At 41.0% G+C, this 27,100-nt stretch overlaps 1 protein-coding gene across 2 annotated transcripts in view; it reads left to right on the top strand.

Moving 5' to 3' along the window:
• LOC122560006 (cadherin-22-like) overlaps positions 1-27,100 on the top strand; it is an 837,716-nt gene that overhangs the window by 548,932 nt on the left and 261,684 nt on the right. For both annotated transcript variants that reach the window (XM_043710157.1, XM_043710158.1), the window contains one exon: positions 19,330-19,583. In XM_043710157.1, the coding sequence (XP_043566092.1) occupies positions 19,330-19,583 (254 nt within the window). The remainder of the gene's footprint in view (positions 1-19,329; positions 19,584-27,100) is intronic.

The following is a 27,100-nucleotide window of genomic DNA, read 5'->3' as shown; positions in this document are numbered from 1 at the left end:
TCATTGTCTTACCTAACCGTAGGCTGATCTCTCCTTAGAGAAAGACATGACAGGTGGTGGTTTAACCTGAGGGTCACCGTACCTCAGGCGAAGGGGAGAAATTGAGAAGGCAAGTTCTTCATGGTAGCCTCAGCTGGTGTGGGAATTGAACCCACACTGTTGGCATCACTCTGCTTAACTAACCAGCTATCCAGCCATTAAATTGACATTTTCATCTTTTTTTTGCACTATGATCCCTCAAAAGATGCAGAAGAGACTTCAGTATTATTAGAACTCTCAGCAAAGAGTGTTGTAAGATCCAGTCCCTCTTCATCTATCAGATTGTCGATCTCTGTGATCTCTTCCACTTTTTCCTGAAAGGACCAAATTGTAGCTGATAACTATAATCCCAAATGTGCGTCCTATTTCTACTATTTCAAGCCCTTCTTCAGTAAGAGATGAAAAATATCTCCCATGGTCCTCAAAGATATTTCATCGAGAAAGTCTGATTTCCTTGAAGTTGACCAAGTCAACTGCAGTCTCTGCTCTAGCTGGTGAGTAAAACAATTCATAGTTCCACATTTTTAATAAAACAAAAAATGAGGCTGATTCATAATGACTGACAGGGTGTCAATAATCTCCCATTCATTGCAACTAAGAATTAATTGTATCTGACCTTGTGCTGTTAATGTTACTCCTCCTATACCTTGCAATTTAACAGAAGACTTTTGGAAAAATTGAGACTGTTTTCAACCACAGTGATATAGCTGAAAGAATGGAAATGCTTGCCCCTTTATTCAATTTTTTTTCTTTCCATTTCTTGATTTAATTTAATTTGTTGTTGCCACAGTACCTAGGTACAGTGAAACCTTTTGTATGCAGTATAGGCAGATCATACAACACAAAGTGCATTAGGATCATAGAACAGAGTGAGGACTACAATGTTATGGCTGCGGAGGTGTACAAGGAGCAAGATCAATATTTAAATTTAAAATTTGGGAGGTCCATTCAGACGGTTGATAACAGTGGGAAAGAAGCCATTCTTGAATCTGTTGGCACGTCTGTTTAAGCTTTTATATATTCTACTCGATGGAAGAGACTTTAACCAGGCTGGGAGGGATATTTGATAATGTTGGCTGTCTTTCTGAGGCAGTGAGAAGTGTAGATGGAGTTAATGGATGTTCTTATTGTATGTGCATGCTTCAGGTTCACCTCAAGAGTACCTAGTATTTGTACAAATCCAGATTGAATTGGTCTATTTTCAAAACTTTGTATCTCAGATGAAAAGGTCCGATTGTTGCCTTGACAAATGTCTTGAACAGTTCCTTTCCTATGACATTCATGGCACTTAATGTTGGTGGCTGGATAGGATTGGACTAACAGGAAGCTTTCCTGCCACAAGAGAAAGACTGGCAGGAGTGGTGTACCCCCTTTCAATTGTGTCTATGTATTACTAGCACATTGTCAGCCCTCTGATTAGGAAATTAGAAGTTTGAAGATGAAACAAATTGAGGAGAAAGATGAAAGCTGCAGACTTCAGGAACGGTCAGGTGGGTAGAACAATGACAAATGGAGTTCAGTCCAGACAAGTGTGAGATAATGCATATGGGGAAAGTTAGGAAGCCCAGGGAATACACAATATGCAGAAGGATACTGAGAATTATTGGGGAACAGAAGGAGGTTACAGTGCATCTACACACAACATGAAGGTAGTTGGACAGATAGATAAGGTGGGAAAGAAAGCATAGAATATAGGAGCAGGAAGGTTCTGCTCAAACCTCAACAGCTGGAGTACCACCTGCCTGTGTTTACTACATAATGAAAAAGAGGGGAAATGTAGCTAAATTACCAAGACCATGCCTTGGCTGGAGAACCTCAGTTACAAAGTATGTTTGGATCGCTAAGAGGTCTTTTCTTTGGAATGAAGATGGCTAAGGGGAGCCCTAACTAAAGTGTTTAAAATTAGGATGGGTCTGGGTAAATTATGAGAGATATAGATTTAAAAGGGCACACTCCCCTTTATAAGTACATCAAATGGATGTAGGAGAAGAAGAAGGAATTGGAGAGGTGTTTTAAGGTAGTTCTTAAATGCATGTTGAGGATCTTGAATTCACTGCTCAAAAGAATGGTTGAGCTTGAAACCTACATGATATTTAAAACATGAGTTGGCTATGCCTGTGAAATGTCATAATCTGCAAAGTTACAAACCCCAATTGTTGGAAAGTGGGATTCAACTTTGTCAACTTGTATGGACACATTGAGCAACTGGCCTGCTTCCACACGATAAGATTCCGCACTATAAGGTTGAGTATACTCGAATTGAGTATACTTGGATTGAGGCTGGCAGTACTGTACTGTTTGAACAACAGCAGCAATCATTGCGTTTGATTATGTGACAGAATCAATGATCCAGTGTTTATATAAATCCCTTTTATTAAGCAGAAGTAAACATCACAGCAGGTTTAAAGCCTTGCTTCCTAGGCTTTCCTATCTCCGTGACACAATGCATGGGAAGCCAAGAGAGAGAGGAAAAATATCCATTTGACTCATACCTATTCCATTATTTAAATTATTTGTGACTGAACTGATGCACAATCTGATTTTCACATGATTTGACTGTTTTTATTAGATTTAATCACAAAAGACTGCTTTCATTGGAAACATGTGGCTTAAAAATGTTACAAACATCACTGCAGCCACACGTCAGTCTGATAAACATTGTTCCTCCCTCCATTACTCTGACATGCTGCCTCTCTCTTTTCTCGATGGCTTCTTAATTCCCTCTTGTTAGCTGTGCCCAAGGTCTCCCGTGTTCTGTGTCTATTGCTCATTATCTCCTCTCCTACGAGATAATGTGCCGCATTTGATAAAAAATTACAAATTTTAAAGGCTACTATTTAAGAAAGAGCAAGGGGCAGAATATTGCACTGATGTTCCGTGTATTGGTGCATTTGACAGATATGTAAAAGTTTTGTGTATAAAGTTTATCCAAAGCTTTTAAAGTGAGAGTGGGATTGAGTGCCTATCCATTTTAGACCCATTCTCTAATACCTTCTCTTATCCTTTATGCAATAGATTGCAAAATTCAGTGTGTGGGACTGGTGGCAAATTAAAAAAAAGTCTTTTTGGGAGCCTTGCTTTCATTTCTATTGAGAACTGGCTTCATTTGTGTTTCATTGCCACACTGTTTTCACTGATGTCAATACGAGTGCTGCAGTTGGAGATAATGTCTATGGAGTTATTTTACTGTGAAAATATAAGTTCAGCAAACTAATTAACTCGAGCAGGCTAACAACATTCTTGACTTCAATCAACACCTACTTATTGGCCAAGTTGAAAGCCGTATCAACAGCAGTTACAAAGAGTGGGTTTTACATGTCACTCCATTTGTTTTCAGCAGAAGCCTTCTCAATTATGATCAATAATCTCTTGGCCTGGTCCATTCCTCTCTTCTCACTTACACCATTACTATCTAGTCAAGAGATCAATCCTGGCTCAATGAAGAGCACAGGAGAGCATGCCCATGTAGCACTTAAGAATAGGCTACCAACTTAGTGCGACTGTAAAATCGTACTACTTACATGCCAAGTAATAGAACCAGCATACAAAGAACAATGTGATCACATGACCAACTGATCCAATCAAGGATATGTATTCCTGTCATGTCTAGTTGTGAATGGCAGCAGACAATTAAATAGCCACTCCAAAGAGGAGCCGTAACACAGATGGTATGGGAGCTCATTACACAAAAGACAAAGCTGAAACATTTGCAGACATTTTGAGCCAAAAGTGCCCAATAATGTCAGTTTCTTCCTGATGTCTCCAGCATCACAGATGGTGGTTTTTAGCTAGCTAATTTCAGTCAAAGGGATTTCATGAAACAGTTGAGCTAGTGTGGAAAATGTCGGGTGGGGGAGGGTATTTGATTCTCAGGGGAATGTAGCACAAACGGCCAAGCTTCTGATATTGAGACTGTAATTCTTCAGCCTCCACCACCTCCTCTGGCAGCTCATTCCATTCACGCATCCCCCTCTGTGTGAAAAGGTTGTCCTTTAGGTCCCTTTTATATCTTTTCCCTCTCACTCTAAACCTATGTCCTCTAGTTCTGGACTTCCCCACCCCAGGGATAAGTCCTTGTCTATTTATCCTATCCATTCCCCTCATGATTTTATAAATCTCTATAAGGTCACCTCTCAGCCTCTGACGCCCCAGGGAAAACAGCCCCAGCCTATTCAGCCTCTCCCTGTAGCTCAAATCCTCCAACCTTGGCAACACCCTTGTAAATCTTTTCTGAATCCTTTCAAGTTTCACAATGTCCTTTCGATAGGAAGGAGACCAGAATTGCACACACTATTCCAAAAGTGGTCTAACCAATATCCTGTACAGTTGCAACATGACCTCTCAACTCCTACACTCTGTGCTCTGACCAATGAAGGAAAGTATACCAAATGCAACAAGATCCATTTAGAGAGTGGGAATTTAATGGCACATAACTCATCTGACACCCAAATATCTGTCCGTCACTCAAATATCTGTCCCCACCCAGAAGATTTAAGTCAGGAGTGTGATGTAAGTAATTAGATTAGATTACTTATAGTGTGGAAACAGGCCCTTTGGCCCAGCAAGCCCCCACCGACCCACCCAGACCCATTCCCCTACGTTTTCTCCTTCACCTAACACTTTAGCACAATTTAGCACGGCCAATTCACCTAACCTGCACATTTTTGGACTGTGGGAGGAAACCGGAGCACCCGGAGGAAACCCATGCAGACACAGGCAAATGTGCAAACTCCACACAGATAATTGCCTGAGGTGGGAATTGAGCCACTTGCCTGGCTGAGTGCAGCTCCAGCAACACTCAAAGCTAAAACCGTCCAGGATGAAAGAAGTTCTCTTGGTCTTGCAGAGTCATACAGTATGGAAATAGAGCCTTCAATCCAACCAGTCCATGCCAACCATGTTCCCAAACTGAACTAGTCCCATCTGCATGTGCTTGGCCCATATTCCTCCATTCATTTCCTATTCATATACTTGTCTAAATGTCTTTTAAATGTTGGAAGTATACCCCATCCGCCACTTCCTCTGGCAGGTCATTCCACACATGAGCGACTCTATCTGTAAAAAAAAAAAAAGTTGCCCCTCATGATCTTTTTAAATCTTTCTACTGGCACCTTAAAAATATGCCACCTAGCTTTGAACTCCGCCACCCTAGGTCAACATGTCATCCATCACCTTAAACATTTTCTCCTTAAACTACTAATGTTCAGTAGCAGCAGTGGGTACCATCTACAAGATGAACTGCAGTGCCTCACCAAGGATCCTATGGTAGCACCTTCCAAACCTGTGAAAGCACATGCCTGGTCACACAAAAACAAGTGATGCAAGTTCCCCTCCAAGCCACACACTGTCTTGCCTTGGAACTATATTGTTGTTTCTTCACTGTCATGGGCTCAAAGGGGTGGAACTTCCTTTTTTAAATGCACAATGGGAATTAACAAAAATAGGATTTTGGAATATTGGGTGTTGAGCAAATCATGTCAGGTTCACAAATTAAAGCGATGTTCACAGAGAATTTTACAGCTGGGAAAATCCTCTATTAAGAAGAGCAGACAATTGTAACACATTGGAATTTTCTTCAGTGATCACTGTACAACAGGCATGTGTCAGAATATTGAGTAGGGAGTGCTGAATAATGGGAGCACATAACACTGTATGAGCTGCTTTGGCTATGTAAGGTCCTGTAGACATCAGAATACTGGTTGTAGTGCAGAAGCACATAGTGAGAGCTTAGGAGAATGCTCATGTCATGTGTTGCCAACAGTAGATTTCAAAATGTTGGCCAACCTTAGATCCAGAAGAATACAAATGAGGAATGAAAATTGGATATACGTGTGTGTGTGTGTGTGTGTAATCATCTGTCTCTTTTTGCAGCCTCCCAACAGTCAATCAGTTCACTTGAATAAGGAAAATATATGATAATTGGACTGTCTCTAATAAGATCTTATACAGTATCTCAATGTACTCACCATCTCTTTATGCATGTCTTGTGTTTGATGTTAGAACCATTTAAATAATAACTATCCCACTTGTGCATGGTAAGAAATAGAAAGGTGGGATGCTAGTGTATGAACGTTTTGATTTTATTCATCACTGCTCCTTTATCCAATGGTTATAATAAGCAGCTTAGATAAAGAAAGAACGAGCTTGTATTTAAAGAAGATTTGGGACTTAGTATCTGATTTCATACAGACAGATGACCCAATGCAAATGCTCTGTGTTTTATCCCACAATTAGACAAATGACTAGTTAGTCTCTTTTCATGGTTGTGGTTCATGAACATGAAGAGAAGGAATTTCTGTCCGAAGTTAGTGCGTCTGGGAATTCTTTGCCCCAGCAGGCTGTCAAGGCTGAGTTGTGAATTATATCTGAGGCTGACATAGAGCAATTTTTGATCAATAAGGGAATCAAGGGGAAAAGGCAGGAAAATGGAATTGAGTATTGAGATTAGCCATGATTCCATTGAATGGTGGAGCAGAATAAATGGGCTGAATGGCCTTTTTCTGCTCCTATATCTTATGCTGCAATGGTGTCATAAATGTTAACCAGGATACAAGGACAATACTTCCTCATAGAGTCTAGGGGAAAATTTTGCACACATGTGAATAAGCAAATCAGCTCTTGTTCTAGATTTTTTGGCATATTCTCAGACGGCTAACAGCTAGCAAGGTTTCTCACCGTATCACTGAAAGATTTGTAGGAACTCACCCTCACTCTGGTGGGCAGCCCTAAACAACCTGAGGAGCATTCATTGGCTGGTGATGGGCCTCCATCACTCATTTTGGGAGGACGTCCTGCTTTCATGGATCTTGGATCTCTCTGTTCATGTATTTTTGCTTCTAGCAATGCCACCAGAAGCAGAGGGCTGCATCCCACTGGGAGGTGATGGGGACAGTGGCAGGTTGGAAATGGGGGCACTTGGGGAGTGGCCAAATCCTAAGGGAGACCCTCTCTGTTTTCAAAAGGGGATGGGGGCCCATGAAGAAGACCCTTTCCTGTTTTTCACACAAGGTCCAATGTGGCTAAATTGCCGAGAATTCCCCACACAACCTCTCCAGCCTTTGCAGGATTCCCTGTTATATAAAGGACTCGTTTTGTCAGGATTGATGCTCAACAATGCATTGAACTCCAACCAATCTGATGGTAGAGAGTCAGAGTCTGGCTTGAGATCTTGATGGGGTCAGACATGTTATCTCTGATTCCTGTTAATCTTAGTAATTATGTTTAACTAGACAATGTAACTTACACCTGTTGCAATAAACTAGATCTTAGTGTTAAGCCAAATGTCTCTTCTTGCTGGGACTCACTGGTTCATAGTTCACCATTGTTAATACAAAGAACAAAGAAAATTACAGCACAAGAACAGACCCTTCGGCCCTCCAAGCCTACGCTGATCCAGATCCTCTATCTAACCCTTTTGCCTATTTTCTGAGGATCTGTATCCCTCTGCTCCTTGCCCATTCAGGTATCTGGACAGATACATCTTAACTGACACTATCATGTCTGCCTCTACTACCTCCATTGGCAATGTGTTCCAGGCACCCACCACCCTTTGTGAAAAGAACTTTCCACACATACTTACCTTAAACTTTTCCACTCTCACCTTGAACTCATGACCCCTAGTAATTGAGTCCTCCGCTCTGAGAAAAAGCTTCTTGCTCTCTATCCTGTCTATAATGAAACAGATCGTTAGAGCTAGTAGGTGAGCTGATGGCCTAGTGGTATTATCACTGGACTGTTAATCCAGAGACCCAGGTAATGTTCTGATGATCTGCATTTGAAACCTGCTATAGCAGATGGGAGATTTTGAATTTTAAAAAAATTAATAAAGAGTGTAATAATGACAATGAAACCATTGTCAAATAAACTAATGTCCATTAGGGAAGGAAACTGCCATCCTCACCTGGTCTGGCCTACATATGACTCCAGACCCACAGCAAAGTGGTTGACTCTTAACTTTCTTCTGGGGCAATACATATTCATTGCACCAGTGCTGCTTTTATCCCATGAATGATTTATTTTTAAAACATGTTGTAGAAAGGAAGATTAGAAGTAGCAACCAAACCCTCCACAGCACATAAAATTACCACTTCCTGCTAACTGAAAAATTGTAAATGGGGCAGGAAATGGCCACATTAGGACTGCCATGGGTCTCACCCCACCTCAGGCCACTTGTGAAATCATGGCAAATTCAGGGGTGGGAGACTAAGTGCCTGAAGTGTGATCTAGAAAATTTTAACAGGTCACTAGGAACCTTACCCATCAGGGAACCGTAAAACTCTGTCCTAATTTCTTTGTAACTATGCAACACTCCCATTTAGTGTTTTACTGGCATGTCAGTCTAGATTATGTATTTGAGTCCTAGAGTTGGCTTTGAACCCATAACCTTCCGGCTCAGAGATAGAGGCAGTACCATTGAATGAAAGCGGCTGCAAAACATGAAAAATTGAATCACAAAAACAATACATTGTGTGCAGACATATTTTTATTATTGGGGGTCCAGACCTGTGCATCTTTACTAAACAAAAGCAGCAGCACTAAATTACCTGCCAGCTCAAAAATTCCAAATAATGAACACGTTAGAAGGTGTTGTTAAAAAGGGAGGGAATAAGAAATTCAGGGCTGGAGAATAATGAGACATGCATGTGTTCCCTGTGCTGATAGAAGAACTAATTATCCCAGTTATCATTGTTTATTGACTCGAGGACAAGTACAGGATCTAGGTATTGCATTAGTCATAAAATGTACCTACCCTGGAGGCATACTGAAGGGTAAGGACCATTTGGCAGGAATGTTAATACCCTTTGGTTATTGAATCAGTAAAGAACATATTGTGCCCTGCTTTGTAAAGCACTTGCCAAGTCAAAGTTTTGATGGTGCAACTTAAATGAAAGGGATTGAACTATATAAATTTAGCATACAAATTAAAACAGTTTATTCACATTTAGCATTTTAATTAATTTGGACCTTTTATAAAGCAGTTTCTAAGTGACTACAGTGTTTTCATTGAAAACATAAAAAAGATTGCCGACTGTGTCTGACACACTTGAAAGCGTTACATATAAGACTCAGTAATGCTTGCACATGATTTGGACAAAATGTCATATTGATATAAAGCAGCCAGTGAATTATAATTAAATGGAGAGGTGTCAATCGTTAAACACGAACATTAATTTGAAAGAAAATCTCCTATTTCTTGTATTATTTTACTACTTAAAAGGCAGTGCCAACACAACTGTCAGTCTGTAATATCAGGCTGCCTCAACAATAAGTGTCTAATTAATCTCGTGCCAATTTATAGCAATTCGAAACAGAACTGAACTATTATGCTCTTCCTAACAGCAGAGTAATGAATTGTGTAGTATGATGTTTGATAATGACAGATACACCTTATCCTCTGACTTACCATGAGCAATGCCACTCAAACAGTATTAATAATTAACTAAAAAATGGCTGTTGTGTTCCAGTGTGTACCGTAACTCCCACAGATATAATGCTATAATGAGTCAGAGATGGCAATTATACTGTTTTTTTTTGCACTCGGGTGGAAGTTAGAAGTCAAGGAATACTGTCCAAATCTACTCCCAATCAAGTAGAAAATAAACTGCACTCATCAATTTTTTTTTCAGCAGTCTCATTTGTAAATCAGCACAACTGTCAGTAATTAACTTTAGCTGTGATGTATGGGCTTTGCTGCTATTCATCCTAACATCACCTCAGCCTCATCCAGATTTTAATGTTCAATATTCAGGGCAAAAATTCACCTTGTGGGTTTTCTTCTGCTGGCTTATAACTGACTATTGCTGCAATGGTGCACTTTCCAGGGGAGGCATCAGTACAATTAAAACCCATCATAGTGAAATATCCTGAAGAAAAGCTGTAGAACTTTTCATTAGAATCTGGCTTAGCTTTGACCATCCATTCTTATCCCATATCCCAGACGTGAAGGACAGTCTTCTGTCACATGCCATTCTTCAACTGTACCTTGTGCTAAAATTGTATGTGGGCAGATTCTGATGGCACTCAGCCAATACAATTTGCTGCTTTGCAGTCTGTTATAGTTGGACTAAAAATTCATAAAAGATAGAGCTGCTAATCTGTTTCCCTTCAAGAGGTTTGTTCGACCAGGTGTTAAATACAATAGTCTCTAAGAGAGCTTACTTCAGCCAGGAACAGGGGATGGGAGGGAGGAATGTTCCATTCCACTGTCATGTCTTTATTATGATGTATCAGAGTTTGATTGGCATTGTTTCATAAGTTCCATCTGGCCACAATAATTGCAAAATTGATGAGTAGAAAAGTGACAGAGAAACTAATTTGGCCATTGATTGTTGCATGCAAAATGATAGACATGATCGATTTACAGCTAAGGACTGGCTCTCCTGGAGGTCTCTGGACACAAGATATAACATAGCAGGATATTGAAGGAAAGGATGCACACTTTACGATGGCTTAGCACTAACTGTTCATGCAAGGGCATAATTCTTGAGCATAACATTGGAAAAAAGCACCAGACTCAGTGCTCCGGGAATAGTGCTACTTGCTTTAATAAAGCCCGCAAGACATTTGAGTAAAGCATCTTCAGAAGCAGTTGTTGATTCATTTCAAGATTGTGTTTGGACGTATCTCTGTATCATGGACCTGGATAAAGCTACCATCAAGGCAGCAACCAAGGAGCAGGAAAACTTTTATCTCTCCACCCTGCAGGCTCCCTGCCTCTATTCCTGATGAAGGGCTTTTGCCCAAAACCTCGATTTTCCTGCTCCTTTGGTGCTGCCTGACCTGCTGTGTTTTTCCAGGTAAAAACAAGGACTGCAGATGTTGGAAACCAGAGTCTAGATCAGAGTGGTGCTAGAAAAGCACAGCAGGTCAGGCAGCATCTGAGGAGCAGGAAAATCGACGTTTTGGGCAAAAGCCCTTCATCAGGAATAGAGGCAGGGTGCCTGCAGAGTCGAGAGATAAAATGCTTTGTGCTTTTCCATCACCACTCTAATCCAGACTCGGGTTTCCAGCATCTGCAGTCCTCGTTTTAACCTAAAGCTACCATCAAGACAGGCCCTAATGATTTTCTTGTCGGGTACTAGGTAAAAGATGGAAGATGCTCATTCGCCATTGCTTCTCCCAGAGTAAGCAGTTTGTTACCTTATCTGAAATGATTTCCTAAGAGTATTTCCTGTACATAGGAGCAATCAATCAACCCTGATCAAGTATTAAGCTCATGGCTGATCTGAATAGACTTCAATATCACATTCCTGCCAGTTTCTCATACCCCTTGACTCACCTATCATTCAAGTTCTGCCTGTTTCACCCTTAAGTATATTCAATGATTCAATCCCACAGCACTCTGGGGTAGAAACTTCCAAATATTAATGACCTCTGAACAACAGGATTTCCTGTTCACCTCTGCCCTAGAGGATTTTGAAAGCTCAATCATTATATTCCAAACGGATCTGTAGGTTTCTTCACATATTAGAGGGCATGCAGGAAAATGACAGAAGTGTTTACCAGAACTTAAGGATCAAGGAAGGTGAAGGCATGGCCACCAATGATGAGAGTGATTAAAATCAAGGTTTCTCAAGAGATTTCAAATGGATGAGTGCACATATCATGCAGAATTGTGAGTTTATATGAAAAGGATAGAGAAAGGAGAGTCCATTGGAAAGATTTGAAAACAAAGGTGAGCATTTTAAAATCAAGGTCAAGAGTTAATGTAAGTAAGCAAGCACAGGAATAGGGTAATTAGACTTGTCGGAAATGAAGACATAGTCAATAGAAAATTGGGTGACCTATAGATTAGAGAATGTGCAATATCAGAGACCAGCCTAAATGCATTGGGATAGTCAAGTCTAGGGAAAGAAAAGGCAGGAATAGGGAATGGAGCAGCACACACTGTTCAATGTCGTTGACCCTTAACTGCCCTCTGGGTAATACGTGCTGGCCTAGTCAGTGATGCCCTCTTCCTGCAAATGGATTAAAAAAAAACATAATGAGACAGAGGCGAAGTCAGGCATTACTGCAAAGGTGGAGATAGGCATTTTTAGGGATTTCACAAACATATCATCAACGAAAATGAAGCTCAGAGTTAAATGTGGTTCCAGTGTTGCAAAATGTCTGATTTAACTCAGATCTTTGATAGGGAAAGGACTGGAACTGACAGCAAGAGATGAGTGTTTACAGGAGGCAACAGAAAGCAGTAGCTTTCATTATTTCACTACTTCATTGCATGAAATTTCTGTTTATCCCAGATTCAATGTTGCATAAGAAGTCTGATAATTTAGCAATTGTAGAGAATTCGATCTCAATGGTGGTGAGGTAGAACTGTGTGGCAACAATATAAATGTGAAAACTAATGCTGCACTTTAGTAAAAACATTTATTAAAAAAAACTTCTGTGGAATGATGGCATATTACTCTGTTAATATTGAACCATTTCACACAAGGCATGTCAACTGATAGTGTTTGCATTGCAATACCAAGAAATGAGGTTCAGATTGCTAATCGAGCAGAAAGATTTCTAGCCTTACTGTAATTATCAGTTTTCTAATTAGCAAACAATGAGCCTTCTGTAAAATCACAAGACACTGCAAAGTATAAAATGACAGTCATTTACTATTGAATTTGATGGTTCTAAAAATTATAATTCTCTCTGCAGAACACAATTCATCTGACAATGTTAATGTTCGACCACAGACACATTTGGAAATCCAAACATTGAAGCCAAATGTAGAAGCAATTTGCTTCTTTAAAAAGAATTTAAATTGCTTTCTTGTCATTGAGCACTGCTGATTCCAGTTAAATATGTCAACTAAGAGTCAACACCGCTCCTCATTTATCTTGTCTCCATCTGTTCCTGTAACACAGGGAGGAGTATGTTTAAATTGTTACACCCCTGACATTGCTACCATTTACTCAGGGATTAACATGTCAGAAAGTAGTGCTCTTTTATTTAGTTTTGTTGCCCATTCTCAAAGTACAAATATAGGACATTATAATGAAGTTATTCATCATTATTGTGTTCAAAAGGGCAGGCTAGTCAGACTTATTTAGTAACATTATTAATAAAGGCATTTTGTCAGCAGCAAATGAAAAGTCTTAGATTATTATATTTCCAGATTTTTTTTTAATTCATGAGGTGTGGGTATTGTTGGCTGGGCCAGTATTTGTGACCTTTTCCTAATTGCCCTTGAGTAGCTGGTGGTGAGTTGCAGCCTCCTCCAAAGGTGTTAGAAGGGAGTTGCAAGATGTTCGAATCAGCAACAGTAATATAATTCCAGGTCAGGATTGTGGAAAACTTGCTGGAGTTAGTCTTCCTGCGAATCTGCTGCCTTTGTCCTTCTTTAACTTCAAAAGTAGTAGTCTACTCGAAGCTTTCTCTTGAGTAAAATAGAAGAAAATGGAAATGGGACAGACCCACTGCCAACCTTATACATGCAACCTAGGCTGACCCTTCAATATTGCAATGAAGGATTTTTTCTTTATTCACCTGTGGGATGTAGCCATTGCTGGCTGTCTCTCCCTGGTTGCCCTTGAGAAAGTGGTGATGGGCAGCCTTGAACCACTGCAGTCCATGTGCTGCAGATTGACCCAAAAATAGTATTAAGGTATGAATTCCAGGATTTGGACCCAGTGGTAGTGAGTCCTGCATGATTCGAGTTCTTATCTTTCAGGATTTAAGGCCCATTTGCCTATCCAAGTGGACGTCATCACTCCCACATTAATATCTGAAGAGATTAGAGGAGTTTTCCTTTTATCTTGACTGAAATGTATCCATTAAACAAAAGTAACTAAAAATGTTCAGCAGGACACTGATTTCATTTGTCAAACTTCACTATTTACAATTATAAAAGTATATCAACTACACTTGATCTTCCAACTTTGTTTTACTGTTTTTGCTACTTTGCAAATCATCGTAGAATCCCTACAGTTTCGAAACAGACCATTCGGCCCAACAAGTCCACACGGACCCTCTGAAGAGTAATCTACCCAGACCCAATCGCCTACCCTACTACTCTAAATTTGCCCCTTACTAATACATCTACCGTACACATCTCTGAACACAATGGGCAATTTAGAGTGGCTAATCCACCTAACCTGCACATTTTTGGATTGTGGGAGGAAGCCAGAGCACCTGGAGGAAACTCACGCAGACACTGGAGAATGTGCAAATTCCACACATCAAGTCACCCAAGGCTGGAATCGAACCCGGATCCCTGGCGCTGTGGGACAACAATGCTAACCACTGAGCAACCGTGTTGTCCTGTCATAAATGTTGATGGTTCTTTGTAGATGCAAGGAGTAACAGAAAATAACATGAATCAGAGAATAGAAATATAGAATTTATTCCCACTTTCCCTGGTCTATTGGATTTACTATGGATATCAATAACCCAAAGCAGTTCTAACAACGAAATATATTCAATGTTCTTTATTCACACAAAATACTGCAAAGTATCTTACCCATACAATGCTTATTGTCATAAGTGAACCCTTTTACAAGAGTCAGACAATAGCTGATGATCAACCTCCTCTGTCCCCAACTCGAGGCACTAATCAGATGACTCCCAATTCAGGGCTAGATAACTATGCTCCAAGGAAAGCTTTCTTTACAGCCTTTCTGGACATAGAAGCCATGTATTCAAACTTTTAACTATCAAGTCTCCAGCAAATGATCATTTAATTACTGTCAAACATCACAATAGTGTCATCTACAACAGCCAGTTTGATCAATTGCTCATTAGACCGTGTCTCTCTCTCTCCCTGGAAAGAGGTTTATCTCTTGGAATTATCAAACTTGGACCTCAGACCAGCTTCCACAGACTCGCTGCTGCCTGTCACTGTAGAAAATCATGAGGGGCATGGATAGCGTGAATAGTTAACGTCTTCTTCCTAGGGTATGGGAGTCCATAACTAGAGAGAGGAATGATTTCAAAGGGACCTAAAGGGCAGCTTTTTCATGCAGAGGGTGGTGCACGTAAGGAATGAGGTGCCAGAGGAAGTGGTGGATGCTGGTATGATTACAACAGTTAAGAGACATCTGGATCGGATAGGAAGGGTTGAGAGATATGGGCCAAATGCTGGCAAATGGGACTAGGTTAATTTCTGATATGTGGTCGACATGGACGAGTTGAACCGAAAAATCTGTTTCCGTGCTATACAGTTCTAATTCTCTATCTTGTTAGCAGTATGCTATTTATGCAGCACAATTCCATGACGATAACAAGTTGTTAACTGGTAAATAGTTCTTATCACATCTGAATTCACGGTGTCTGTTTTAAACAGAACTCTTAACTTTTTCAGAGTTACTACACCAGTTAGTCCGTTACTGTTGAATTACCACCACTTACTACAAACACATGCCTACAGCAACATATTAAACCAGTGATCTTTCAAATCATTAGGTAACTGCCAGACTTCGTGTGTGTTTTTCCCCTTATTTCATTAAATTTCATTTATTTTCATTTCAGCGGACATTGCAAATTTAAGGTTCATATCTACAGGATATCATCATATTGTAGCTTGATTTCCAACTGTCAGTAATTGTGAAATTGCACTTAAGATCTCATTTAGAGACAAATAATTTTTTTTGTAAAAAGAAGGAAACTGAAATCCGGAACTTGACTGGTGAGCAATGATTTTCCCCTGTGTTTGAATCTTGGTTCTTTTGTTTGCAACATTTTGAAGTGTGAAATATTCCATAAACACGTATAGGTTCTATTCATCCCCTCCGATAACATGCATAAATATAAAACACACTTTTATTGCTTCCTTATCCAACGCACACAACAAAGGGTGAGCCTGCTTTTCATCTGACTTATTCTTCCTGTAGGCAAAAGTGAGGACTGCAGATGCTGGAGATTAGAGTCAAGAGTGTGGTGCTGGAAAAGCACAGCAGGTCAGGCAGCAAAGGAGGAGCAGAAAAATCGAAGGAAGGGCTGATGAAGGGCTTTTGCCCGAAACGTCAATTTTCCTGCTCCTCGGATGCTGCCCTACCTGCTGTGCTTTTCCAGCACCACATTCGTGACTTTATTCTTCCTGTAGTATAGAAGTTAAACGACACTTGTCATGTCATTCTTTATTTGACATTTACTTCTCATCTCAATTCATTCGGAAACTTTAAATATTTCCCCTCCATCCCCCTTCTGCCTCAACATTATGGCTTGTAGCCCATTTTAGGAGCAATGTTGTGGAGCTCGTCTACAGTAAGTCTCCAACATTATTGCAAAGTGTCAGCTACTTTCCCAGCACACACATTTTTATGTGAATCCCTCTACAGGCCAGTACTTGGTTCTATTCCGTGTTACATAAAGTACTAAAGAGACTTGAGAAATTTCCACCTGTGAATAGAATTCAACATTATTAGGTTGATAAGAGTGGGAAGTTGGATGGATCAGCTAATATAGCACCCTGGGCCAAAGAGAAAATGATTAATGTGCCAATTGGTCTTTGCCCTTTAGTATTGACTCTGGTGTCCATTCCTGGACCTTCTAACTGGACACAATGCACCATTACTCCAAAGTATTTGTTTGATGCAAATATAAAATTAGTTCTGTTTGCATCATTTTGAGGCTGCTTTCTTGATTTTGTTCATTTGGGGAATAATCTGTCACTGAGCTATTTTATGCCAACGGCCTACATCTTGAGATGTGGTGAACCAGGGGAGTCAGAGAGTGAAGCTACAACCATATTATGTTTCTCTAATGTGTCATCAGAGTTTGTACTGAGAGTTGAGACTAATCTTATCCGCTTATTTTAAAATGTGAGATACAAAGGGAGCTGGTATTTAAATGGCCAGCTGTCTTTATCGAGCTTGGACTTGCCCCACTTTCTATAGCCCAGTGTGCACAGTGCAGACCTGGTCAGAACAGATCCGTTTGACGGCATTTATTTTGGATAGCCAGAGTACCCTTCTGGAGAGGAGAGGTACTCTTGTGGATATGGTCTTTTTAATGGCGGGAATTGGATGGGTAGGCAACGTTGTCAGGAGGTTGTCGGTCTATAGGTACTCTTTGGAATTTCAATGACTACACAATAATGTGCCTAAAAACTGCATAAACCCTTCGGAAGCAGCAAAGCTGCCAAAGCTACCATCTAAATTAGAATAAAAGTATTTGTTTTCATAGGAGATTAGTTGAAAGAATTTCAGTGCATTGATTCTTTTGTCAATGAGTTTTTTTTTATAATACCGATCTCATTAGCAAACTCATTTGTGTCAGCCAGGCATTTGAAGTGGTAGATAAAAGTTAATTTGGTGTGGAGGGGTTAGGGCAATGCTTAATCGATGGCATGAGTGGGAACTAAGTGTGGCTCTCTGCCCAGCCCACATTGGCTGCGTTTCCCACTCTTGTTCCAGGGTTAGTTGGGGGGGGGGGCCTTGCATTCTGAGGAACACTGCCATCCTGGAAAGACAATGCGGTCATCAAGGAGACTTTCGTCTGGGTTTGATTTATGGACCCTGGAAATGTCCCACCTCTGTTCACTTGACCCAGGAGTGAAATTCACGGTGGACTGTCAGAATATTGAGTCTCTGAAGCAGAGGATCAGTCTCTTCTCCCATGATGGTGCAGCTTCCAAATTTGGACACAATGCAAATGGAAAGAAAGGCTGGCAACTCAGAGAATCCCTGCAGTGTGGAAGCAAGCCATTCAGCCCATCAAGTCCTCACTGATCATCCGAAGAGCATCCCACCAAGACCCAACCCCCCCGCCAACCTTATTCCCTGTAACCCTGCATTTCCTATGGCTAATCCATTTAACCTGTACATCCCTGAACACTATGGGCAATTTAACATGGCCAGTTCAGCTGAGCTGCACATCTTTGAACTGTGGGAGGAAACCAGAGCACCTGGAGGAAAGTATTAACTAACATGAGATTGCCCATGCCCTCTGTTGGCTCATTCCACTAGGCCTGTTATATCCAACAGCGCAAAAAGACTAAACAAGATTTAAGAGATTTTCATTTTAAATTATGATTGTTTATACAATAGTTAAAAGGCAAAACATATTTCCTTACAATATTTCCTTATGGTGAGGAGTCAGTAATTAAAAATTATGACTGAACAAAGTAGGTAAAAGTTTCCTTACACAGGGAGTCAGTGCAGCATGGAATGATTTATTACACAGTATGCCTTATCTTGGGATTGTCCTGACTGTGGGCCTCTGGAGACTCCCACTGTCAGCCAAGTGCTTCAGGCTTTCAGCCTTCATTCAAGATGGATTCCTTGCTCATTCCCAATCAGTTAACAGAGAAATCCTAACACGTGTACCCAATATTAATTAAAGGAGGGTTCCAAAAGGAGGCCCCTAGAGGGGAGGCAATGGTCGAGACCCAGGCTAATGCTTGGAAGTCATGGGTTCCAAACCCACCACAACAAATATTGAAATTTGAACTCAGTTAAGAAGTTGGGATTTAAAATGTAGTCTGAGGGTGACTATGAAAGTATTGTTGTAAAAACCCTTCATGTCTGGGTCACTAATATCCTTTAATCTGCTGTCATTACCTTTTCCAGCCTATTTGTGACTCCAAACACACAGCATTGTGGTTGACTCTTAAATGCCCTCCAAAATGGCTTTGTAAACCATTCAGTTTGTGGGGGGTTAGTGAACAGCAACACATTCTGGCCTTGCTAGTGATGCCTCTATCCCATGGAAGAGTAAAGAAAGAAAAGTGGAGCTCCAGCACCCCATCCCTGCTCCCACAGGGCCCTCCGACACCCACCCTCACTCTCACTGAAGAGACATAACAAATCTCAAGCTTCAAATCAGGGGTGGATATAATGGACAATTTTGCTCAGTACTGAATTATAAATTTCACTACAGTAGTTAATAATTAAGGCTCCAAGAATCTGAGACTCAAACTAAGCTATCTTAGCTGCAATGTTGTGTATGGTGGATGTTCATTGAGGCAGGTGGATCATGTGACCTGTCACGATGAACAAAATGAAATGAGTCAATTCATGACCAACTTGATGCACAGCGTGCGCTTATGCAAAAGTAATATGGTTGGCTGTCTCTTATAGTGCTAGCTGCTTTTTTACATGCAAGAACATCCAGTGTTTGATAATAAATGTTTATTCAATAATTAGAGACAGTATAACATCTAAAAAATCTTTGCAAATTTACTTGATATCTGACAAACTGTAACACAGTTCACCCTGAAAGGATTGTGTGCATCTTTTCACTAGGAGATCCTCTGTGTCATATTAGTAATTTAAGTGATGATAAAAGGAATGGTACATGTCATGTAAATGAACAATAACATTTCTTCTTAAAATTAAGCTGTTGCTGTATTCCTTTCAGCCACTGGACTTTGAAACCAAGAGGATACACAGTCTGCTGCTAGAGGCAGTGAATAAACATGTTGACCCTCAGTTTGAGAACCTCAGATCTTTTAAGGACTGGACCAGCGTCAGGGTGATGGTGAAAGATGTCAATGAACCTCCAGTGTTCATCTCGCAGGCAAATGTGATTGACGTTCAAGAGGACGTCCATGTTGGGAGTGTCATTGGCTCCATAACTGCACGGGATCCTGACATCACAAACAGTCCAATCAGGTACAAACCTTTCCATTCTGCTTGACTTAACTAGGCATGGAAATAGACCTTGTGATAAATAAAAGTCAAGTGAAGTTGCCATAATCCTACCAGACCATGGGGCTTGTCTTTCATCATAGAGAGAAGGAGGGTGGGAGTGTGGGAGTATTGGTGGTGGTTTAATATGAGAGTCACCATACCTCAGGCAAGGGAAAAGGTTGAGAAGGAGAGTCCTTCACAGTAGCTATGGTTGGCATCATGCTGCATCACAAACCAGCTATCCCACCAACTGAGCTAACCAACTCCCATCACTATATGTTGTGTTATTCACATGCATGTATATTTTTATGCACTTGTGTGCTGGAAATGCCTCATTAAACAGATACTCATTTATTCATCATGTTTGCGACTTTGGTCACTGTCAGCTCAGTGGATTCCACTCTGCTCTATGTCCGATGGTTGCAAGTTCAAATCTCACTCTGGACACTTTGGCACAGTGTCAAAACTGTCACTGACTCTAATTTTCATTCAGTGGCCTGCTGTGCAGAGACAGGATAATTCCTGGTTCTGCAAACCCTACCTTTAAAGTGGCTATCTGAATTTTTGGTGATAGGGGAGGGGTAGTGGGAAGTGGAGGTAGAAGTCAAGGTGGATGATTTGGGAAGACCTGGACGAGAGTACTCAATGTGAGGTGGGATGGCTGGGAAACTGTCCACGGTTTAACTATAAAGATTAACAGACAAAATCCCTCTAGCTCTCACCCGTGTCATGCACAAAGGGAGGATGGTAGTGAGTTTACACAATGATTACTTTCCTGCTCTTAAGCCAGTTGTTGTTTGATTCATTCCTGTCTCTTACTAAGGTAGGCTAAAGCGTGTTTGCCAAACCTTGTTTTTTTTAAGTTTCATCCTTGCAAATAAGCCAACTGAAAAATCCTTGCTGGCTTAATTTATAAAGCGTTCAGAACATGAAATTGCTTTATTATTTCATTCACATGCCCAGCCATATAAGAGATGACAAATCCAGTGTTGAACAAGGGTAGACAAAGTCAGGAGTCACACAACACCAGGTTATAGGCCAACAGATTTATTTGAAATCACAAGCTTTCAGAGCGCAGCCCCTTCAGGTGAACTGGAGAGATGCACCACTTCACCTGATGAAGGAACAGCACTCCAAAAACTTGTGATTTCAAATAAAGCTGTTGGACTGTAACCTGGTGTTGTGTGATCTAAGAGATGAAGGGTTTGTCTAATGAAGAGAAATTGAGTAATTTATACCTTTTCTGGAGTTGAGAAGAATGAGAGGAGATCTTATTGAAGTATATAAGATGGTAAAGAGGATTAACAATGTACACGAAGAGAGGATTTGTTTTATCGCTAATGAGAGATCATTGTTTTAGGATAAGGAGTTTAAAATGGAGGTGCAGAGAGTTTACCTCTCTCAAAGGGTTGTGAATCTGTGGAATTCACTACCTCAGAGTACGGTGGATGTTCCAACATGAAGTAAATTTGAGAAGGAGACAGACTGGTTGTTAATTAGTAACAGATCGAAGGGTTTTGGAGATCAGACATGAAAGTGAATTTGAAGTAGAGGTGAGATCAGCCATGATAGTATTTGAATAGTGGAGCCAGGTCAACTCCTGCTCCTTTGTATTTTCTTATGCATGTATTTTATTTGGTTTGATTTATTACTGTCACATGTACGGATATATAGTGAAAAATGTTGTCTTACATGTGCTACAGACAGATTGTACTATACAAGTGCATTAGGGTAACAGAACAGAGTACAGGATACATTGTTACAGCTGCTGAGAAGAGGCAAGGAGAGATAAACATTAAAGAGGTCCATTCAGGAGTCTGATAATAGCAGGAAGGAAGCCGTTCTTGAATCTGATCGTACATGGATACAAACTTTTATATCTTCTGTCGGATGGAAGAGGGTGGGGAAGGTTTTTGATTATGTTGGAGACAGTGAGGACTGCAGAGACTGGAAAGTCAGAGTTGGTAAAATGTGGAGCTGGAAAAAACAAGGCAGTTGTGGAGAACTAGAAATAAAATTCCCATACTCATCTCAATGGTCAGATTGAAAAGGAAAACAACTTGCTTTGGCTTAGTAGATATTTTTCAAAGATTAATGGGCAGCATTATTTTTTAAATGCCTGAACTGTTTTACACATCTCTTTTACTTTTCTTGACAGCTCCTGTTGCCATCTTTAGCAGGTTTCTTTGACAGCTTTAACAGTTCTTTTATAATTTGCCCAAAGAAGCTCATATTTGGGTTTGTTGTTGCGTGCCCTCCCTCTCCAAGGAAGTACATCCTCTTACGATGGTGCATTGCTTCCACCAGAGGGCAGGTGACCTCTCCTGAAGTTGTCTCAGATGCAAAAGGATAGCTTACTTCAAATAAATAAACAAGGTTAAGACCTGGCTTCACGTAGTATAATCTGGACACTCCAGGTTCCAGACGGTTACCTCAGCAATTGCATGCAGGAACAGAGGCTGCTGATGACTTAAATGAGCAACTGCATGAATCTCAAGACATCTCCATTCCTGCCCCTGTAAAAATGGTAGGTATAGTGTTTGTGATTGTACCATTTCCACCATAATGGAGGGCCTCTTCACCTTGGTGAAAATCTGGGTCTTGGCCATCCCCATCTGTTCAGGCCTAGTTTGTGCTCGGAGGCAGGCAGAAAGATCCCATTGGTGAAGAACAGTCGTTCTGGGTGACCCGGCCAATGTTTATCCCAAATTATTTGATCATTAATTTGTTGCTGTTCCATGTTTACTGTGTGTAAATAAACTACTGTGCTTCCTATATTACAATTGTGATTGCAAAAGTACTTCTTGGTTGTAAAGTGAATTGCTATATTCAGATCATTGATAGCACATTAAAAATGACAGATGTTTCTAATTGCATATTTTGACATTTTAGCATGCAGGATGTTGTGCCTTTTCAAAGCTTCCAATGGAGGGAAATGTATAAAACAAGGTAAACCCAAAATCAGATCCCAATAAAGAATATCATGCAATTCAGCCTGGTATATTCAGCCATTTTACAGCACGCCATCATACTCTATGCTCCGTGTCACCCAGAATGAACCACCTCCTCTTCATTGTGCTGTAAGAATCTGTTAAGTCACCAGAATAAGTCTGTTATAATGATTGGACTTATTCATCCATTTTAGTGACAAGTTTAGAGCTATTTTCACATAGGCTGAGAACAGCAAGTAGGATCATTTGGGTAATTTGAGTCCGTCGCTGGCAGGCGGGTCCCAGACTGGAGGCCTCTGTGGGGAGGCTGGTCCCAGACTGGAGGCCTCTGTGGGGAGGCAGGTTTCAGACTGGAGGCCTCTGTGAGGAGGCGGGTCCCAGACTGGAGGCCTCTGTGGGGAGGTGGATCCCACACTGGAGGCCTCTGTGGGGAGGTGGGTCCCGGACTGGAGGCCTCTGTGGGGAGGCAGGTTCCACACTGGAGGCCTCTGTGGGGAGGCGGGTCCCAGACTGGAGGCCTCTGTGAGGAGGCGGGTCCCAGACTGGAGGCCTCTGTGGGGAGGTGGGTCCCGGACTGGAGGCCTCTGTGAGAAGGCGGGTCCCGGACTGGAGGCGAGTCCCAGACTGGAGGCCTCTGTGGGGAGGTGGATCCCACACTGGAGGCCTCTGTGGGGAGGCGGGTCCCGGACTGGAGGCCTCTGTGGGGAGGCGGGTCCCGGACTGGAGGCCTCTGTGGGGGAGGCGGGTCCCGGACTGGAGGCCTCTGTGGGGGAGGCGGGTCCCGGACTGGAGGCTGCTGTGGGGGAGGCAAGGCTTCAAGTTTTAAAGCCCAGTGTGAGCTGGAAATTTGTCCTAGTGTGGTCTGGAGGCTCAGTGCCGGCACAGACTGGGATGAAAGGACTTTAAATCAAGTACTTTCCTTTTCCCTTTTTATTCTTAGGCTGGACTCGTATTTATTATTCTTTCAATTTTGTACCAAATGCTTAAGTATCTGTACCGAGGTATCTTGTACCTGAGATAGTGCCGTAAGTGGTGACATTGCAACCTTTTCACTGCACTCATTTGGGTGTATGTGACAATAAAGCTCATGCAATTCAATTCAAAATAAAGATCATAGGGTTTCTTCCTAGGAGAGCATGTATGAGCAGTAGACATTTGTAAAATTCTACGCTTCCATGGTTTTTCATATCTCCATTAGATATTGAAGGAGCAGACATTTTGACACAGTGAACGTGCTTCAATAATGTTAAATGGCTCAATGTCTATATCAGTGCTGCACATGCTGGAAATCTGAAATAAGAAAAGAAAGTGTTGGAAAATCTCTGCAGATCTCACACCATTTCCATAGAATTCCACAGACTCCCTGCAGTGTGAAAACAGGACCTTCGGCCCAACAAGGTCCACACCAACCCTCTGAAGAGTAACCCACCCAGACCCATTCACCTACATTTACCCCTGGCTAATGCACCTAACCTACAGATCCCTGAACATGATATACGATTTAGCATGGCCAGTTGACCCTACTTGCACATCTTTGGACTGTGGGAGGAAACTGGAGCACCCGGAGGAAACCCATGCAGACACGGGGAGAACGTGCAAACTTAACACAAACAGTCAACCAAGGTTGGAATTGAACCTGGGACCCTGGTGCTGTGAGGCAGCAGTGCTAACCACTGTGCCACCCCTAAAATTGTGAACAAGAAGGATGATGAGTTCTTATCTTCGTACTGGCAACACGGTGGCTCAGTGGTTAGCGCTGCTGCCTCACAGCACCAGGGTCCCAGGTTTGGTTCCAGCCTCAGGTGACTGTGTGGAGTTTGCACATTTTCCCCGTGTCTGCATGGGTTTCCTCCGGGTGCTCCAGTTTCTTCCCACAGTCCAAAGATGTGCAGGTCAAGTGAATTGGCCATACTATGTTGCCCATAGTGTTAGGTGCATTAGTCAGAGGGAAATGGGTCTGGGTGGGTTACTCTTCGGAGGGTTGGCATGGACTGGTTGGGCTGAAGGGCCTGTTTCCAGACTGTAGGGAATCTAATCATCTGTGACCCCTTATTAGGAAAGCCTGCTGAGTATTTCCAATATTTTCTACTTTTATTTTACATCACTTCCATTTTGTCTTACCTTTCCATTTATTAATTCCCTTGGTATCTGTAGACCTACTGATCTCAGTACTGAATATGTTCAAGTGAACATCCACAGCCTCCTGGAATTCAGAATTCCCAAGATTCGCAAACCCCCACCCGAATCTCTTTTCTAAAGTCCCTTATGCTGAGACAAAAACCCAGAGATCTGGATTCTCTAGCAAAGAGAAATTACTTTCAATACCCAGCATTTGCTTCTCACTCTTAAATTCCAGCGAATGGAGCTCATTCTGTTTGTTTTCATAGGTTGTTCCAGTAGCTCAGGAAAAAATCTAATGATTTATTGTTACTCACCAATGAAGCCAAGCATGTCCTTCCTTTGTTAAAAAGATCAAACTTTACACAATAATCAGGTGTGCTGCAGCAAATACTGCACAATTGCAACAAGTCATCCTTTTTTTCATACAGTAATCCTTTTACTAAGGCTTATAAGCCATTCACTTTGTTAATTGGTGTCCATGTGTTAACCACCTTTGGTGGAACCCGCCAAAAAATCTCTGAATTTGACCATTTACTAATCTCTCATCTTTCTAAGTACAGCCTTGTTTTCTTTCATCTCTCCAAACTGGATTACTTCACACTATCCTCTCGGAAGATCGGTTACACAGAGTTCAGGCCTATACCTTTTTAATTAAAGTGTTAATTTAGCTTAATGAAGTTAATAATCTTCATTACAAGTAAGTATGGCACGGTGGCTCAGTGGTTAGCACTGCTGCCTCACAGCGCCAGGACCATAGTTTAATTCCAGCCTCAGTTGACTGTCTGTGTGGAATTTGTACATTCTCCCGTATCTGTGCGGGCTTCCTCCGGGTGCTCCAGTTTCCTCCCACAATCCAAAGATGTGCAGGTTAGGTGAATTGGCCATGCTAAATTGCCCATAGTGTAGGTTAGGTGCGTTAGTCTGGGGTAAAAATAGGGTAGGGGAATGGGTCGGTGTGGACATGTTGGGCTAAATGGCCTGTTTCCACATTGTAGAGATTCTACAAAAAAATTACAACACAAAGGTTACCTCTTTCCCATAGATCACTCTTGTGTAACTCCCAGTTCTCAACAAACTATCCTTTAATTAACATTTAACTATCTGTTCCCTAATTTCATTTGGTCCCAGGCATATCAGCCACACCATATTGGATGATAATCGATTCCCAGTTATATTAATTTGTTTTAAAAAGGATATATGTAATAATAATGGTACATAACAAAAAATTCAAAATAAATCAATTATATTCCCACTTTTAGTGTCCACTAAACTTCCTTTTATTTTCCTTCAATAGTTATAATAGTTTCTCAACATCTGCTTTATTTTGTAAAGCAATTAGGTAGCTATCTGCTCCTTTCCATCCATTTCAATTTGAAAGTTTCTCCATGTTCCACCATCTGTTTTAAAATGGTAATATCAATCCTAGTCTTTGTTTCATTTTAAAGTCCCTTTGAATGTACTTTCTCCCAAAATTGCTTATTATGAATGTAATATAAATTTCTGTAAGATACCTCGTTAAAATTTCCTCCAATGTTTTCACTAAATAGCAAGTCATATCTACAATTTAAACAGGAGTGGCCATTTCTGCCACTAAAATACTTTTTTATTGCTCTTCTGATCCTTTTAGTTGCAAGCTAAAGGGCAACACTTAATTCCCTTTTCCCAAAGGAAAAAATATACATTGCACTTGAGAATCCATCACACAGACTTTTAGAAGAAGCATTATTAGAAATGAAAAGGTCCTGCCATCCCCTCCTGCTAGAAATTTCAAAACACAATACTCTCCTTTTAATATTTTTGAAGTTTTGTTCACCCAATAATATCTTCCATTTTGGGCTTTGTCATGCACTTCACTCTGTAAAACCACAAAGCTGGCATCTGGCTTCCCCAGGCAATTCAGGTCTCTAATTAAACTTTGCAATTCCTCTATTTCAGTTTAGGAAGTGACTGCATCTTTTTGTTAGATGCTACTTTGACCAATCGCAATGGGGCGAACAATGTTTCCAATAGCATTACTGCTGCAAAGCAATACTCAACTGATTCTGCCTGATTTCCAATCCAATGTATACAAAAGCCCCTTAACCTAACATTCAATTTTCAATTCTCTTTTACGTTCTTTATGTTTGGTATAATTTGTAAGGTCTAGATAACATTTTAGCCAGCCTGTTCTACACACAGCAGATTTGTACTGTATCTAGTACTAGTGCTATGATCCTAGCTGATGATACGACTAGACAAGTCAGATCACAGAATGAAACTGGGCTTGATAGACCATAGCTGTTTTTATTTTAGTTAACGTGGTGTTCATTCACTGAAACACATGTCACAAGTTGCAACAATAGAACACATATTTTGTACCAAAGATAGAAAAGAAAACAATAAAGAGTAGCTAGAAAAATCGTAAAAGATCCAAACCAAAGTTTCAAC

Source organism: Chiloscyllium plagiosum, chromosome 20 (genome assembly GCF_004010195.1).
Source record: "Chiloscyllium plagiosum isolate BGI_BamShark_2017 chromosome 20, ASM401019v2, whole genome shotgun sequence".
In the NCBI taxonomy this organism is placed as follows: domain Eukaryota; kingdom Metazoa; phylum Chordata; class Chondrichthyes; order Orectolobiformes; family Hemiscylliidae; genus Chiloscyllium; species Chiloscyllium plagiosum.
This window is presented reverse-complemented; position numbering and strand designations above follow the sequence as displayed.